We start from the raw sequence: 17665 nt of genomic DNA on the forward strand, positions 1-17665 counted from the left end.
AAATTATGCTATCTGCCAATATGCAATGACATTTTTTAAAATTTTTTTTTTCAAAAAAAATTTCTTGTAGCATATGCGATGTGTGAAATCGCGTATACGAACAACATGTGATGGTCGCACATGGTCACATATGCTATTTAACAACATCGGATTATACTATTTAATGCGTGATGCGCGTGCTTGAGTGCTTCAGTTTCACACTTTCAATGGCATTATTTGTTGGGTCATATGTCTTTATCTAATTTATGTCGTGTTATTTTTAAATTGATTTCAATGTCAGTTTAAAATGTGAGGCTTGCCAATTGGGCAAGTATCACAGTAGTTCTTTTCCTAGTCATATTGAGAGTCGTCAATCTAGTTTTTTTGAAATAATTCATACTGATATTCGGGGTCTATTAAGAATAAAAAAGTTAATCTGATTTTCGTTACTTTGTGGTGTTTGTGGATAGTTATTCTCGTATGACATGGCTATTTTTATTGAAAGATTGCATTGAATTACCTCGTGTTTTGCTTACTTTTTATAAATAAATTTCAGTCCAATTTGGCAAACTTGTGAAAATTATCTGTTCTGATAATGCCTTAGAATACATGTAATCTTCTATTCAGTTGTTTTGTTCATATAATGGTATTATTTATAAGACCAGTTGTGTTAATACTTCTCAACAAAATGGTGTTGCTGAGCGAAATCATTGTCATTTACTTGATGTTGTTCACACCATTATGTTTCAGATGCATGTACTTAAGCACTATTGAGGTGATGCTGTCCTCACAACTTGTCATCTTATTAATTGCATGCCATCATCACTTTTAAATGGTCAATTACCTTTCTCTCTGGTTTATCATCAAATTTATCATTTTACTGTTATTTTTAGAGTTTTTCGTTGTGTTTGCTTTGTTCACTCATTTGAGCTTGGGTAGGATAAAATTTTCCCAATATCCATTAAATGTGTCTTTCTGGGTTACTCTTGTGCACAAAAATGGTATAGGTCTTATCACTCAACACTATTATGTATGTGCTAATGTGACATTCTTTGAGTCTACACCTTATTTTTCTTCTGTTGCTACCTCATTTGACTTGTATCTTGTGTCTTCTCGTCATGGGGAGTTGTCTCCTACAATTTCCTTCTTTCCTGTGCTTCCAATTCTTCCTGCAGGTGACCTTTCCAATATGACTTTTCAAGTATATCAACACATTCGTTTCCGAGCACCTTCATCTTCTCTACCATCCTTAGATTCTTCATCAATTTCACTTGAGGTTCCTCCACATCCGCCATCATTTACTTCTGCCTCTAGCGATCTTTCTATTGCTTTAAGGAAAAGTACTAGATCTTGCACTAAGTACCTAATTGCTGTTTTTGTTTTTTTTTTTATTCGGATGTCACCTTCATTTCGCCAATTTACACTTTCCCTCTTTATTATTTCTTTTCCTACTTTCTATACGCAGGCATTATCTTCCTCTAGGTGGAAATTAGCTATGGATGAGGAGATTATAGTCCTTCATCATAATCATACTTGGGACCTATCTTCGCTTCCACCTGGGAAGCAAGCTGTGGGGTAGATGGGTGTATATAGACAAATATTTTCTTGATGGATTTGTTGAGAGGTTGAAGGCTCACCTTGAAACCAAGGGTTACACACAGATTTACGGGGTTGATTATAGTGAGACTTTCTCTAGTGGCTCGTCTAAACTCTGTTATAGTTCTTATTTCCGTTGCAGTGTGTTATGCTTGGCCTTTGTATCAATTTGATATTAAAAATGTCTTTCTACATGGAGACTTGTAGGAGGAGGTATATATGGAGCAACCACCTGGATATGTTGTCTCTGGTAAGATTGGATTAGTGTGCGCCTACGAAAGACAATCTATGGATTGAAACAGTCGTCTAGAGCTTGGTTTGATAAATTTAGCTCAGTTGTTCTCGCTTATGTATTTGTTAGATTTACTTTTGATCATTTAGTGTTTGTGAGGCATTCTTCTGGTGCAAATATTGTGTTGATAGTTTGTGGATGACATCATCATCATCATTGGAAGTGATGCTAGTGGGATCTCAGAGTTGAAGATTCATTTAGCCAAACATTTTCACACTAAAGACTTGGGTCTTCTTCGCTACTTCTTGGGTATTGAAGTAGCTAGCTCCAAATAAGGTATTAGTTTGTCTTAGAGGAAGTATGATTTAGATTTGTTATCTGAGACTGGTACTTTGGGTTCTAAACTAGCTGAAACTCCTATGGATCTCACTACTAAGCTTGATGTTAAACATGGGGAGATTTATCTTGATGTAGGGCGTTACCGTAGGTTAGTTGGCAAACTAATCTACCTGACTATCACTTGCCCATATATTATCTTTGCTGTGAGAGTAGTTAGCCAATTTATGAATGCTTTGCGACAAACTCATTGGGATGATAATGTAGATAGGCTTGCCGACACTTATCTCAATGCCAATGATTGAGTTAAGAAGCGTCAAAGAAAGTAATCAGCAACATTGACTGAGTCAAATATGTGTGACCGAGTCAACTTGGTTTGACCAAGTCAACTCGAACCAATCTTTGACTGGTCGTCAAGAACTAGTCCAATTTCTCTTAGGACTCTTTCTTTTATTGAGTTTCTATTTTTTAAGTCGCTTCAATATTTTTAGTTAGTTTTTATTTCAATTTTAGAAATTTTCTTTTTCTAGTTAGTTTCAAATTTGTTTTATGTTTCTATCCTTTTCTAAAATTTGTTTTATTCTTTAGGTTATAATTAGAAGTCCTTTTAAATGTCCAAATTGAGTTTTAATAGGATTAAAAGGTTAGTAATATGTTATAGATAGATTAGGAAGTTACTTTTTAATATTTTAGAAGGTTTCTGAGTTGTTATAAAGGATTTATCTATATAAGGAGCTCCAATAAACAAATTCAGTGAGTTAGTTTTTTTTTTTTTTTAAGATTGATTAATAAAAGAAAAATAAGAGACTTTTTCCCTTTCTTTGTTTTTTTATTTTAGTTTGAGCATAAGAACCCGATATTGGTTCTTAATTTTAGTGTTTACGATTAATTTCAATCTATCTCAAATCTAGATTGAAGTTTTTAATTTGTTTTGCTCGACATAGAGATTCTTTATTACTCTTAGTTCTTGGGATTTCACCTTAGAACTAAATTTTTAACATAAACTATAGGTTTGTGTGTTCTACCCTACATCATATTCTATGTTTAGGATACTAAGGTATCTAAAGGGGTTATCAGGCAAAGGATTGCTATACAGACCTTCACCTCTTATATCCATTACTAGGGGTGCACACATGGTTCTGATTTGGCAAAATTGGAACTGAACCAAACATGATTGGTTCTACAAATTTGGAATCGAACCAATCCAAACCAACCTTGGTTCGGATCGGTTCTCGTTCTCATACTTTCAAAATAGAAAAACTAGTATTTTTTCTTTCAAAAGAGAAATCCTTTGGATCAGATCATAAATAATGCCTATTTTTAAAATGAAAATGATTTTATGATTAAATTTTAACTAAAATCTATATAAATTAAAAATTAGAGGAAGTTCAATAAGACAAAAAAAATTATAATTTTAAAATTGGTATTTTGGATGGATTAGTGAGGAAACTAATCCATAAATGGTAGATTAACAAATCCAAGTCTAGGTTCGTATAGTATATTTCATCTAACAAACATGACATAAAGGTTCTTGTAAAAAAACAGTGAATCAAACTCTTTGAGAAAGTTTTTCCATAAATGGGTAGATCTATTTGAGAGTCAAGAGAGAATTAGTGTACATTTTTTATGCGTTTTTTTTATGAGTTTTTGAAGTTCGTAACATACTAACACAGTTGAGAGAGAGAGAGAGAGAGAGAGAGAGTTCTTCGTTTTCCGACGAGTTGGCGAGTGGAGAGGTGAGGTAGACGAACAATGGCGAGGTTTTCTTCAAACTTGAAGAAGGGAGAAATAGAGAATAGAAGAACGAAACTAAGAAAGGGTCTTATTTTTAAATAAATAATAAAAATCAATAAAAAATAAAATAAATAATCCAAATCTGTAACTTATTCGAACGACCGAACGACACCCTCTCCCTCCCATCTCTCTCTCTCTCTCTCAAGTTACAGCTCGAACGACCGAACGATCTCGATTTGGCTTCTTAGCAATGTCCTCAGACAACGGTTCCAATGATGATGTATTAGTAATGGCAGCATTATAGGTACATTCTTTTGATTGATACAAAATTTCAGCAGCCAGATTTGTGTTGTGGTTAGCCTTGTAAAAAGCAGAGGCTATCTCCCTTAGAGAAAATTCAGAACAAAATGCATCAAGCAACTCCTCCAAGACCTCATCATCATAATCTGAACTATAAACTTCCATTTGGAATATTCAAGACTAAAAAGGGAAAAAATGGCATTAGTGCCCATTGTGGAACAGTGTGCCCATTGATTCCCCCATTAATGGCTGTGGGGTAACTAGTGCTAGATTCCACTGTTATAAAAGATGCCAACCCAGTACTCTCCTCATAGAGGATGCTGAAACTGCATACAGCAGAACAGACAAATAGTTATAGAAAATAATTAATATTGATTCAAAAAATACTGCCTTTCAACGTATATATGTGGAACTCATTATTTCTAGTTATATTGGGGGACAAGAGATCTTTCTTGAACAAAGAAAGCGAATAATACCTTTGACTTTTTGTTTGTGCGACTCCGCAATAACTAAATTGTCAAAAAATATTTGTAGTTCATTAGAACAGATGCTTTCAAACTTTAAACGACAGAAAATTGGATGTATGAACTGAGCTATAACTTGAGAGAGAGAGAGAGAGAGAGAGAGAGAGGGTGTCGTTCGGTCGTTTGAATAGGTTACAGATTTGGATTCTGTAACTCTGTTCACAGAGAGAGAAGAAGAGAGTTAAGAAGAAAGAGTTTTCTAAAAAATAAAGAAATTGAAGAGGGGGGGTCATGTAATAAAAATGTTTTTACTTGAAAAGTGGAAAACGTCGTGCGTCTTGCGCTCCGTCGGATCTAGTCAAATCAAACGGTTAAGAAAACTTGGAAAGAAACTTGGCAAACGTTAGGGTCTCCGAACCGCTCCCATATATATATATTTCGGATTGGTTTGGTTCTATTATACTCCTAATTCTGAATTGAACCGAATCAATCAGATTTTTTTTTTTTACAATCCGCACCCGAACCAAACCATGATCAATCCAAATCAATCCAATTCAAAAGGTTTCGGATTGGTTCGGTTATCGGATTTACCTAATCCAATGTGCACCCCTATCCATTACTGACTTCTTAGATGTTGATTGAGCGGGGAGCCGGACTAATCATAGATCTGTTTATGGGTATTGTACATTTGTGAGAGGTAATTTGGTGACTTGGCGCAGTAAAAAAACAAGTTGTAACTCGTTCTGGTGATGAAGCAGAATACAAGACGATGATACATGCTCCATGTGAGTTGCTTTTGGTTCAGAGTCTTCTAAAGGAGATGGGGATTGAAGTTCCTACTCTTGTGTCTATGTATTGTGATAATTAGGCTGTTAGTTATATAGGTAGTTATCTAGTATTCCACGAGAGAACCAAGCACATTGTGGTTGATTGCCACTTTATTCGTAGTGTGGTGATGGCTAAGAAGATATCTACTTCCTATATCAAGTCAGAAAATCAGTTGGGAGATGTTCTCACAAAACCATTGTCTAGGAGTTTCTTAATTACTTTTTTGTATCAAATTAGGCATGTCAGATCTATGCTCCAGCTTGAAGGGGAGTGTTTCTTATTTAATGACGTGTGGGCTTAGTATTTAAGCCCACATAACAACCACATGTTTTTAATATAAAAGAGAGTGAAAACCCTATTGGGAGTGACCCACTCATTCTCATCTCTATTTTCCTCCTCTCCTTAACCATAATCTTCTTACGTTCCAAAATGGAACTTTGAATCATGATCCCAAGTGTGCTCAGGTATTTTAGGAAGTTTAGTGTCTTTTGGAACAGAAACCTGCTTTTCCTGTTTAAGTTACTTGAATTTGTGAGCTCCCATCCAATCACTACATGCACATGTGCCTTGTATTTTTGTTTACCGTTTATGTTTACTAAGCCATTATCCAATTTTTATGTTCCAGCCAACAACTCCTGCAAAGTTTTGTGATGAATGTGGAGCTCCTTATTTGAGAGAGACCTCCAAGTTTTGTTCAGATTGCGGTGTTAAGAGGTTAGGAACATAATGTTGTCTTTGCTCACTTTTTTTTTTTCTTTCTATTTTATTTCCTCACTGTAAATGTTTTGAGGGAAATGTTTGGGTTAGTGTGCAACTTTCTTAATTGATTGTGCCATATTATAGCTATTGACTCTTCTTGGAATCTCAAATGTTAGTATGTTGATATTTATTTCATGCTGTATAGCTCTTTGGATTTCTCAAGTTTGACATTGTATTTAGTGTGCTTTAGAGCTGTTCTTTTTTTGCATTAGCCTTGGTGAGAGCATTTCACTAGCAATCCAATACTCACTTTTTCTATTTTTTTTTATTTTTATGTTCTTGGAAATTTAGGAGTCTTGACTACATATCAAGTTTTACAAGGGCTTATGAGTTGTGAAAGCATTATTAGTTACAAGAGCTTATGTTGCTGCACAAACTTTTCTTAATGACACAACAAACAATGTAATTAAATCTGGTGTCTAGCCGTGGATAATCATTCAACATTGTGTACATCGTATCCCCATTCCATTTTTTTCTGCTTTCATTAAAGGTGAGAAAAAAGAAAAAAAAGAGCTTTAAATAGAAAAATAAAATAAAAACGAAGGTCGGCTACTGTCCCGGTTACTCCTTTTCGTTCCCAGAACCCTTTTTCTACTGTCTGTATCCCTAATTGGTGCATTATATATAATTTTGGTGGAAATATGCTCTCTTAATTAGATTAAAATTAAAAGTGCTATATAGATGAAAATTTTCCAAGGTTGGGTAAATTCTGCCTATCTTTGTACCTAACATAGTTTCATGAATTATAGGTGTAATGGGAATTTAAAACCAACTTTTTGATACAAAATGACCAGTTTATTTTTAAATTTTCTGTTTTTTTTTCTTCTTCTAATCCATTTTATTTATTTATTTATTGCTGAAATAATGAATGGTTCGGTTTGGGTTATGTTAATAGTCCAGTTTTGTTATCGGGTTTGGGTGTTATGTTGTTAGGACTTGGGTAGTTTGACCAAACCCAGGTCCGGATTTGGTTTAGTCTCCCAAACCCGGATCTGGGTTTTGGGTGTTAGCCTCGTTAGGTTTGGTACTAGTTATTTTTATTCGGACCGGTCATTGACAGCCCTAATCCCACATAAAACCTATCAACATTAGCTTCAAAGAAACGGGACACCGTGTTACCAGATTTGATCCTATGAGACCATAATAATTGAAGCGAACTAGGTCCTGGGTTCGAAGAATATTTGCGAATCTAATCATACTAATTAGGACTGTCAATGGGTGGGTTTCGGCGAGGCTTGATTGAGCCCTAACTCGGTCCTGAAGAGGTGGACTAAGCCTTAGACCAGCCCTATACTCCTATCGTGCCTAAGTTAGCTATGCCTGAGCCAACTTGGGCTTGGGTCCTTTAAAAATTAAATTCATACAATTTTTAAAATCATTTGGAGTCGTTGACTATTGTTCTTAATAAAAAAATAGGGTCCAATAACTATCCTAATTGAAAAATGGTTAGAGATGAAAGTGAAATTATTATTTATAATATGTTTTAGTTAGATTTTATTATTATATCATACATCTATCTCTCCAAAATAAATACATCTAAAATATACTAACAGGCCGGGCGGGATTGGGTAATGTTAGGCCCTATATTGTAGGGCTGTCAATGGATCGGGTCCGGATTGGACTGGGGTTAATTTGGTGCTGATCCAATAAGGATTGGGATCGGATCGGTTTTTGTCGAATTCAATATTAAGATCCAAATCCGACCCATTAACAATCAGAACGGGCCAAATCAGTTGATCGATCAAACTTGAGCAAATTTGCCAATTAATCAATAGGTATGTGAAAAAGTTGTCGATAGGTTTTCATCTGATCAGTCGATGAATGTTGAGGCGATCGATCAACCTTGGACGTTCAATTGATTGTCCATATGATCAGGATATAGTATTAATGTCATCTTTAGAGGAATGGATCATCGATGGTCATGTCTTCTATTATCTAAATTGCTCATATCAATTTTCAGTAGCTCAATCCACGTCTGTTTAAAATTATTTCATTGTGTAAAACTTTCTACAAATAATATTTATTCTATTAAATATTTTACAAATAGGTATTTAACATATTTACATTTTGTAAAAGTATCTAATACGTACTCCCATAACTCGATCAAGTTCTTTTAAGCCTTACTCAATGTTCAATGCATTTCCAAGTTGAGTCTATTGAGTTTCAGAGATGGGGAGACCTGGCTCAAATGATTTATATATATAGGGAACGGGTCAAGGGACATATGTAAAAACAATGTAACATTAATAAATTTTCAAAATATGGGTTAGAAGTTTGGGATTGAGCTGATTTTTTGTGAGGATGAGATCTATGATGGGAAGATCATCCAAAAAAAAAAAAAAATCAGTCAATCTGAAATTTCTAACCCCATTAAAAGTGGTTTAGAATGTGGACCGTTGATTTTTTGCCAATAATTTGTATATCACTTTTGAGGGATTTAGAAGTTTCAGATTGAGCTGATTTTTAGTGAGAATGATCTTCTCATCATAGTGACCATTCTCGCAAAAAATCAGCTCAATCCAAAACCTCTAACCCATATTTTGAAAAACCATTGTTTTTACATATGGCCCATGAACCCTGCGCGCGCACACACCCCCCCCCCCACACACACACACACACACATGTATGGGAGCATTCCAGGGACATAAGTAAAAATAATCATTTTTCAAAATATGGATTAAAAGTTTCGGATTGGCCCAATTTTCTGTGAGGATGATCTCTATGAAGAGAATATCATCATCACAAAAAATCAGCCCAATTTGTACCTTCTAATCCCCATCAAAAGTGATTTAGAATGTAGATCGTCTGTAGACACCCCAATTTGAACGGACCCCCATTCGAAAAGATCCAAAAACAACAATCTTTCAATAAAATTGATCAATGGGCCTCAAAAGTCCGAATCACTCAAATGTGACATTTTGATCGAACCAAGGCCCCTGAGACCTCCTAGTGGTCTAGTGGGCCTACCAAAAAGAATTGGCGCACCCCCACCTTCACCGCTCCACCCCCAAACCCAAAAATACCCGTCCCCCCCCCCTCCCCCCCCCCCCCCCCCCCCCTCAATATATAAATATATATGTATATTGGTGTTCTTCCAATGGTAGATCTGTAAGCAGCCCATGTGAAAGAGGCTGACACAAATTCTAGTTAGACCTTTCTAATAAGAAAACATTTTCCTAACTTAAGGAAAACTCCTACACCGCATCACATTGTGAAATCCGAAAACATGATCTGATGACAAAAAGTTATAAAGGAATTCTAAGAACATTAAGTTTCCTCTTCTCTCTCTCTCCCCCACCACCACAAAAAAAAAAAAGAAAAGGGGTTAATTTTCACAGTTGAATTTTAATTTTAAAATAGAGATCGATTTTGGTATCTGTCCATTTTCATCACCTTAGATATAACTCAAAAAAGATTTGTTTTAATGAGTTTTTCAATGAAATTTAGAAAGTTGTGGTGTTGGATTGTCCGTGAGATAATCAACATAGGCCCATACATAAACATTAAATAATTGGGATAGTAATCAACATAGGCCCAGGCCCATGAATAAATATTAAATAAATGTTAATACCTTACTCAAGATATTTTTCCAATTGGGGTTGCGTTCAGGTTAATCATCTCTTGGGTCATCGCCCTCAAGGGATTTCATCCATCTTTGGTTATCTTTTTCTGCATTTTATCATTTGTAATTTTCTTTAATACATAGGTTCAAAATCCTAAATATGTTCAGATATCAACCAACTACACTTTCAAAAATTTTGGTATCATATTTTATAATAAAGATGAAGAATAATGTATTAACATGAATAAATATTAAATAATTGGGATATTAACAATACCTCTAATCTTTTGGATTAGATCCACATGAGACAATACCTATTAGAGGATGATAGTCAATTATGGGGAAAACCTTAGAAAAAAAAACTCTTATTTGATTTATTTATGGTATAATAATTAAGATAAAAAGAGAAATAAAATAAGATGATAGACATTATTTATTGTTTTAAACCAATGTAAGTAGGGTAAATATACTTGCCTTACATTGATTACGCTTCTCTTTTTCTTCTTGAATTCAATGCATACAAAGAACATAATAGCAAGGTTACAACGAAAGACGAACTGATTTTCTCAAGACTTAGGTTTTGGTGCCTTCTGAAAAAGATAGATCTCGTGGATAAGATAGGTTTAGAGTTTTAATTCATCAAATTAGACATTGAATGACTGAGTCACACCCGTTACAAGATGAGAGGTCAAATCGATTTTTTCTAAAAAAAATAGAAATGGGGTAGTGAGCTTGTAAAAGAAATTTGAATAAAATCTATTATGATTTGGATGTAGGGTTCTTTGGAATGTTTTAGTGTTCAAAAAATTCTTCGATTTGATATATTATATGAATAGATTTGGAGTTCATAAGAGGGAGACAATGACTCTACATGACAGGTATGCAAATCATGAATTTCTGGATATAATTCCTATGAGCATGACAATCAAATATCTTTGGGTGAATTTTTCAAAAAAATTATTTAGAGTTGGCTCTTAATTTTTCTAGAAAGTTATAGAACTCGACAAGATCTTCAATTTAATATACCATATGGATTGATATTTGATATTAACCTCGGGTGAGAGAGACAGTGGGCTTCACAACTTTAATAGTCATGCTTGAAATTGAGAGAAAAACACACACAAAAATGATGGTTTGAGAGAGGTATGAAATGACCTAAAAAGGTTGAGAAGGGAGGTACTTATAAAATTTTAGATAAATACATATCACTCAAATTTGATTATTCTCTAATTACATCACCTAGATTAAATACAAATATATTAAGATGTTCACAATCCCATGAAACAATGAATTCCTTGGGATAGGGTCCGATTGACTCTCGACTCAACTAGTTGCACGTAGGACTTTCTGAGGGGCGGTGCATGTGACCGTGAGATTAATCTCGCCTAAAGGGTGAGGATACCATGATAAGAGAAAAAAAAATAAAGAAAAAAAAATCAAAATGTTCACATTCACACCCAAGCACTATTCAATAAATGTGATATGTGTAGCTGCCAAGTGACATCTAGGTGGCAGCCCATGTGGCATTAAACAATTAATTTTAGGTTAATTTTATCATATGGTGGTTAATTTAGGAGAAACATGTATAAACTCGGTTAACAAAATTATTACACATTATATTATAATATTTATATATTAATATAACATTAAAATTATGTTAACAAATATATTCATAATATTCATAATTAATTAATATAAAAATAAATGATTTTTTCTCAAGGAAAAATACCTAGGATTAATGAAATTGTCCCAATAATTGACAAAAATAATCAAAGGGAAAATATTTTTATTAATTATAAAAATACGGGTCTTCACACCAACGGTCAATTTATACCACCATCTGCTCATTCTATTTCTCTATCATTATCTTTTTCTTCTTATGAGGGTGACATTAGTTTTTTAGACACCACGTTCTCCTCCTATTTCTTTATGACTATCTTCTTCTTTTGATGAGATTGAAATTAGTGATGTGCATCTAACGCATTCTCTTTTTTTCTCCATCTTCTCTTTTTCTTTGTTTTCCATCATTATCTTCTTTTTTTGGTGAGAGTCATATTAGAGATTTGCAATCAACACCTTCTTCCCATTTTTCTTCTTTGGATTCGGAAATTGATATCAATGATATATAGTAACCTCTCTTCCACCTCATTTATGACCTGCTCCTCCTACTTTTTCATATGTGTAATCTTCTAATGACGAGGTTGATACGAAGGAGAATGACCAATTTTCACCACCACCACCACCACCACCACCACATTTTTCATATTTTTGTTTTCTTCTTTCAGTTCCATTAAAATGGATCTAATTAATCCACCACTACTATCTAGATTCTTCTTCGTTTCTTCTATTGCACTTGAAGTAGACAGTGAGGATAACCATAAACCACCGCCACCAACAGTTGAACAAGCACGTAAAGACAGCAAGGGACTTTTATGGCTAGTGGGATTTGTGGTAGTAATTCTCCTAGTTGTTGTATTGTACAAATTACTCACATTTGGACGTGAAGATGTACATTTTTAAGTGTTTGATAGACTTGATAGTTGAAATAGATAGTAGTGGTAATTATTCTACCATTTCTAATGCAATTATAGTCACACATCATTTTGCAAAAGTAAAATTCTGCATATAATTAAATTACATGTGCCAGAAGAAATTCTTTTGATGGGTGAAACTAGATGTAATATTGTCTTTGTTGGAGATGGAATAAACAAATCGTAACTAATTGACTTACTTCTATACTTCTATCAAAAAGTGATTATCATTTTGTCTACTCAATTTCCAACAAAGAAAATGTTACGTGTAGTTGCACCCACCAAAAGATTTTCTTCATGCACACCTGATTTAATGTATACGCCGAATTTTACTTTTGCAAGATGATGTGTGGCTACAATTGCATCAGAAATAGTAAAATAATCACCACTTCTATCTATTTCAACTATCAAGTCTGGAAAACACTTAAAACGTACGTCCTCAAGCTTGAATGCGAGGAATTTGTACAATGCATAAATTAGGAGAATTACTACCATAACTCTCACTAGGCATAAAAATCCCCTTGTTATGTCTCCATGTGGTTGTTCAAGTGATGGTGGTTGGTTATCCTCAATTTTCATTTCAAGTGCAATAGAAGAAAAAAAAGAAGAATGTAAAATAGATGGTGGTGGAGGATTGATTATATCCATTTAAGTGGAATTGAAAGAAGAAATAAAAATATGGAGGAAGTGGTGGTCGTGGAAAATTTTCATTTCCGTTCCTAATGGTCTCATCAAGAGAAGATGGCATACATGAAAAAAAGAGAGGATGGCATACATGAAAAAAAGAGAGGATAAGATCGTAATGAGGTAGAAGAGGAGGTGGCTGTAAATCATTGATATCAACTTCCGAATCCGAAAAAGAAAAATGGGGAGAAGTTGGTGGTTTCAAATCTCTAATATCACGCTCATCAGAAGGAGATAGGGAAGGATAAGAAAGAGGAGAAAAAAAAGTAGGTGTTTGCTGCACATAACTAATTTTACTCTTATTAAAGGAAGAAGATGATGGAGAAAGAGGATGAAGTGATAAAGAAGGAGTAATTAAAAGGAGAATGTGGTAGCCGCAAATTACTAATGTCACCCTCATAGGAAGAAAAAGACATTGACGAAGAAATAAACAGGGAGATAGTGATAGACATTGACCATCTATATTCATCTCACTATGTTAAGAAGAAAACCATATTGATGGAGAAAAAAAAAAATGAGGAGATATAGTGGTAGAAATTGACCATCTGTATTCATTTCAGTAGTAGAATAATAAGATGAAAAAAGGAACATGGGGACAAAAAACAAGGAGAAGAAGATGGAGCTGTTTCTCTACTTGTATCTATGCCAACAACAAATCTCCCAATGTAAAAGTTAAACAAAGAGGAAAAATAAGAGACAATTAAAAAAGATGGGGATGTAACATCTAATATTACACATATATATCAGGTACCCAATAAACAAGAATCTGTATTTTATGTTGCTAACTAAAATTTTCATACCAAGACAAAATTTCTTTAGGATATCAACAATGTTTGTGTTGCATTGAGGTTGTGGATTTGACATAGTCAAGGTTTTTTTTTTTTTTTTTTATATACTGCTAAAGGCATATTACTAACTTTCGTCTAATCAAATTTCATCATGTATATTGTAAGCTTAGGCTGTAGGTTTACTTTCTATGTCGTCATACTAAAATACTTGTTTTCTACCTTATGATAATTATTAACTATCACAATATTATGAGAATATGACATAGCATGTAGTTCTTGTGAGAATAGAAAGGCCTAAACTAAATGTAATTGTCTCATGTTTAATAAAAATTTACAAAACAATCATAACCTTATAAATGTTAGTGTACCAAGTAGTTTTTTTTCTTAAAAAAAAATAATTTTAACAAATAGTACAATGTCCTATATGACTAAAGTGTGTCTTATTTTTATAATTTTGTAAAAGATAACATTTTCATGATAAAATATTATCGCCCCCATAAAACATCACCAACTTGCATCTTTAGTCATGCATTTGGTCTTGTTCTTCACTTTTAAAAAGCTTGTTAATTATTTTTGCTTATTTTTTATTAAATTAATGGGCTCATTTTATGAAGATTCCATTAAGGTTTTACTGGTCTTCACTCGTTGTGGCTTGATTCCAAGTGAAATAGTGTTGCTGACCCGATCTACAACTCCTGAGACGTGTGGATTAAAAATTATGCTTGATAAATTTTCCCATTAAAATTTTATTTTTTGATTATATTGTAGCAACGTGATTTTCAACTGAGGAAAATCTCATTATCACTTATGTTTGCATCCACCATCATGTTTTTTAGAAATGGGTGTGAATGAGCATTGGGAAAATGATTTAAAAAAATTGATCTTTGTAATATTTAATGACTCTCGTATGGATAAGGTGTTGGTCTACCTAGAGTTTCGGTAAGAAGGTTTGATTAGAGAATATGGAAAGTGTTAGACACCCCATTCTCTCTATCCTAAGGTGGTTATCTTGTCTCTTGATTACTTTTAGGAAAAGATTTCGAGAGTTAAAAAAAAAGATGAGGTGATGAGAGCTAAGTGCATGAAACATAAATGCATGAACATTATGAAACTTTTTTAACTAAGTGTATGTTTACACAAAGGATGTGCATGCACGCGATGTTCCCTCATGTCATGAAAATGAGTTTAATATTGGTAAGAAGACATAATGATTATCCTACAAATGGGAATGTGCATTTGGTGTCTCTTTTTTAGATTTATGCATGATGATGTTGGCTAAGGCTTAGGGATATTCTATGCGTGGGATTCCTCTAGTGCCATCGGCTATTGTTGGCAAGATACATGGAATCAACTCATGTATAAGGTTATGGTTGTTTTGTAAATTTTTATTAAACATGAGACAGTTACATTTAGTATAGGCCTTTCTATTCTCATAAGAACTACATGCTATGTCATATTCTCATAATATTGTGTTAGTTAATAATTATCATAAGGTAGAAAACAAGTATTTTGGTATGACCACATAAAAAGTAAACCTACAGCCTAAGCTTACAATATACATGATGAAATTTGATTTGATGAAAGTTTGTAAATGCCTTTAATAGTAAAAAAAAAAAAAAAAACAAAAAAAAACCTTGACTATGTCAGATCCACAACCTCAATGTAACACAAATAATGTCGATATCCTAAAGAAATTTGGTCTTGGTGTGAAATTTTATTAGCAACATAAAATACAGATTCTTGCTTATACATGACTAGAAATTTGGTGTCTCATTTTTAGATTTATGCATGACGATGTTGGCCAAGGCTTAGGGATATTCCATGCATGGGATTCCTCTAGTGCCATTGTCTCTTGTTGGCAAGATACATGGAATCAACTCATGAGGGGAGAGACCCATGTCATTATCATGCCTATATATGCATGCATATACATGACTAGAAATTTGGTGGCCTTCCTCATAAAGAGTAATCTCATTTATGATCATTACCATGAATGGCGATTATATATGCCAAATGTGTATATATGAAAAATGATGATATGGGACAAGGCTTCAACTCTCACCCTTTTCAATCAAATCACCTTGCACATTCCATGTAGAAAGTTTAAGTCTAACATACCGAAGATGAAGAAGAGTTCTCCATTACATCCTATGGTAGTCTGAAAAAACGAGAACACAAATGAGAGTGGGGAGGGTAGAAGAGGGAGAGGGGATGCAAAATAATTAAATAAGCTACCTTACCCAACCTTAGAAACTTGATTCCCTTGTTCTTTTTTCTTCCTTTTAAAACTTTAATGGAGGTTGAGAAATAATGGATAGAGAGAGTGATTGTTAGAGAGTTGCAATGGAGGAGAGTTAAGATGAGATGGAAGGATATTGGAGAAGTTTTGGCATAAGTCTTGGGCAAAAGAATGGTGTATCCAACTCAAGAGAGATGCTCCTTATTTATGAAGTTTTGGGATAACTTTTAAGACAAAATGATTAATCTTAGGGATTTTGAAAAATGACATGAGATTTAACTTAGATACCCTTTGATTTTCAATATTGTTGAGGGTAAATTGTAAAATTTGACAAGAACCTTTAGGATTAAGTGATTTGGCCCAACCCATGTGTATAATGTTACGTGGCAAGAACTTGGTGGTGGTAAGTAGTAAGTGAAAAGTGGATTGGGGAATTTGCAAGGATGAGAGACATGTGGAAAGGTGATATTTGATTCTTATGTAATTAGTTAAAAAAGTATGAGCAAATAGAAAGTACGTACATATTAGGTGAAAAGTGATTTTGAGAATATGAATGAGATGATACCATGTGTAAAGGTGGTGTGGTTGGTGAAAAATAGTTTTGAATAATAAATGAGAAAGTGAGCTTTGATTCTTTTATAAATATCTCAGAAGGGTATTATAGGAATTCCTCATCAAAGAGTTGAACATTAATGGACTTTAAACATTGGCCCACTAATGAAGAGTTTTATTTTGAAGATTGGGAATTATGGAAAGATTCCAAGTGACATATCTTATGAGAGGACTAATGGTAAAATGCCACATGCCCTCTTTTGAAAATGTTGATGACCTATGGGCCAAATGGATTTAATTCGGGTTTTTGGGCCTTGATTTAAATATTGAGTTTTAACATGTTAAATGGGCCAAAAGTTCTCTCGCTCTTCATTTAATCATTTTACTTTGATTTTAGGCCTTATACAAGGTTTATAAGGCCTTTTCTTGACTAGACTCACACAATTTAAGGTGTCTACATAAATTATAGGAAAATGCTGAAGTAACCGATTCTCACTTTTCTTACATGGATGTATGTATGGAAACATAGATGTTTTTCATCGAGAGACGAGTGTAAAGCATCTATGGCTATGTGTATAGATCCACATTAGTAATGTGAGAATCAATGTCAATTTCAATGTTACCCAGCACGGCCCCAAATTACATGTTAAAAAAAGAATCAAGCTAGCTTTACTAAATTAATAAGATTTCAAATTTTACTAAGGGTCGATGGGCCTTCGTGGATCATCATATTGGCAATCCAACACCAACTTTCTAGATTTCATTGAAAATCTTATATTAAAAAATAATAATCATAATTGAGCTAGATCCAAGATGTTGAAAATGAATGGCTACCGAACTCCCAATTTTAAAACAAAAACTCAACTGTGAAAATTAATATAATTTTTTTTCCTCTACATTCCTTTGGCCTTGGATCATGTTTTCAAATGCCACAATGTGATGAAGTTAATAAGGGAGTTTCTGACAACTCCAAGGAAATCATACTTTATGAAGTTTGTTACTCAACAAACTTTGCAGTGGTATCCACGTCATTGTAAAATATTAAATACCTATTTTATCTTAATTCTTTAAATTAAATACT

At 33.7% G+C, this 17665-nt stretch overlaps 1 protein-coding gene across 1 annotated transcript in view; it reads left to right on the forward strand.

Annotated features, from left to right (window-relative positions):
* LOC147406356 (PPR containing protein) overlaps window positions 1-6398 on the forward strand; it is a 40504-nt gene extending 34106 nt beyond the window's left edge. The window contains exon 11 of the mRNA XM_086432538.1: window positions 6095-6398. Within this exon, the coding sequence (XP_086288664.1) occupies window positions 6095-6196 (102 nt within the window). The 3' untranslated portion in view covers window positions 6197-6398. The remainder of the gene's footprint in view (window positions 1-6094) is intronic.
* Window positions 6399-17665: the final 11267 nt, after the last annotated feature.

Source organism: Akebia trifoliata, chromosome 3, assembly GCF_017979445.1.
Source record: "Akebia trifoliata isolate Shusen 1 chromosome 3, ASM1797944v1, whole genome shotgun sequence".
In the NCBI taxonomy this organism is placed as follows: Eukaryota; Viridiplantae; Streptophyta; class Magnoliopsida; order Ranunculales; family Lardizabalaceae; genus Akebia; species Akebia trifoliata.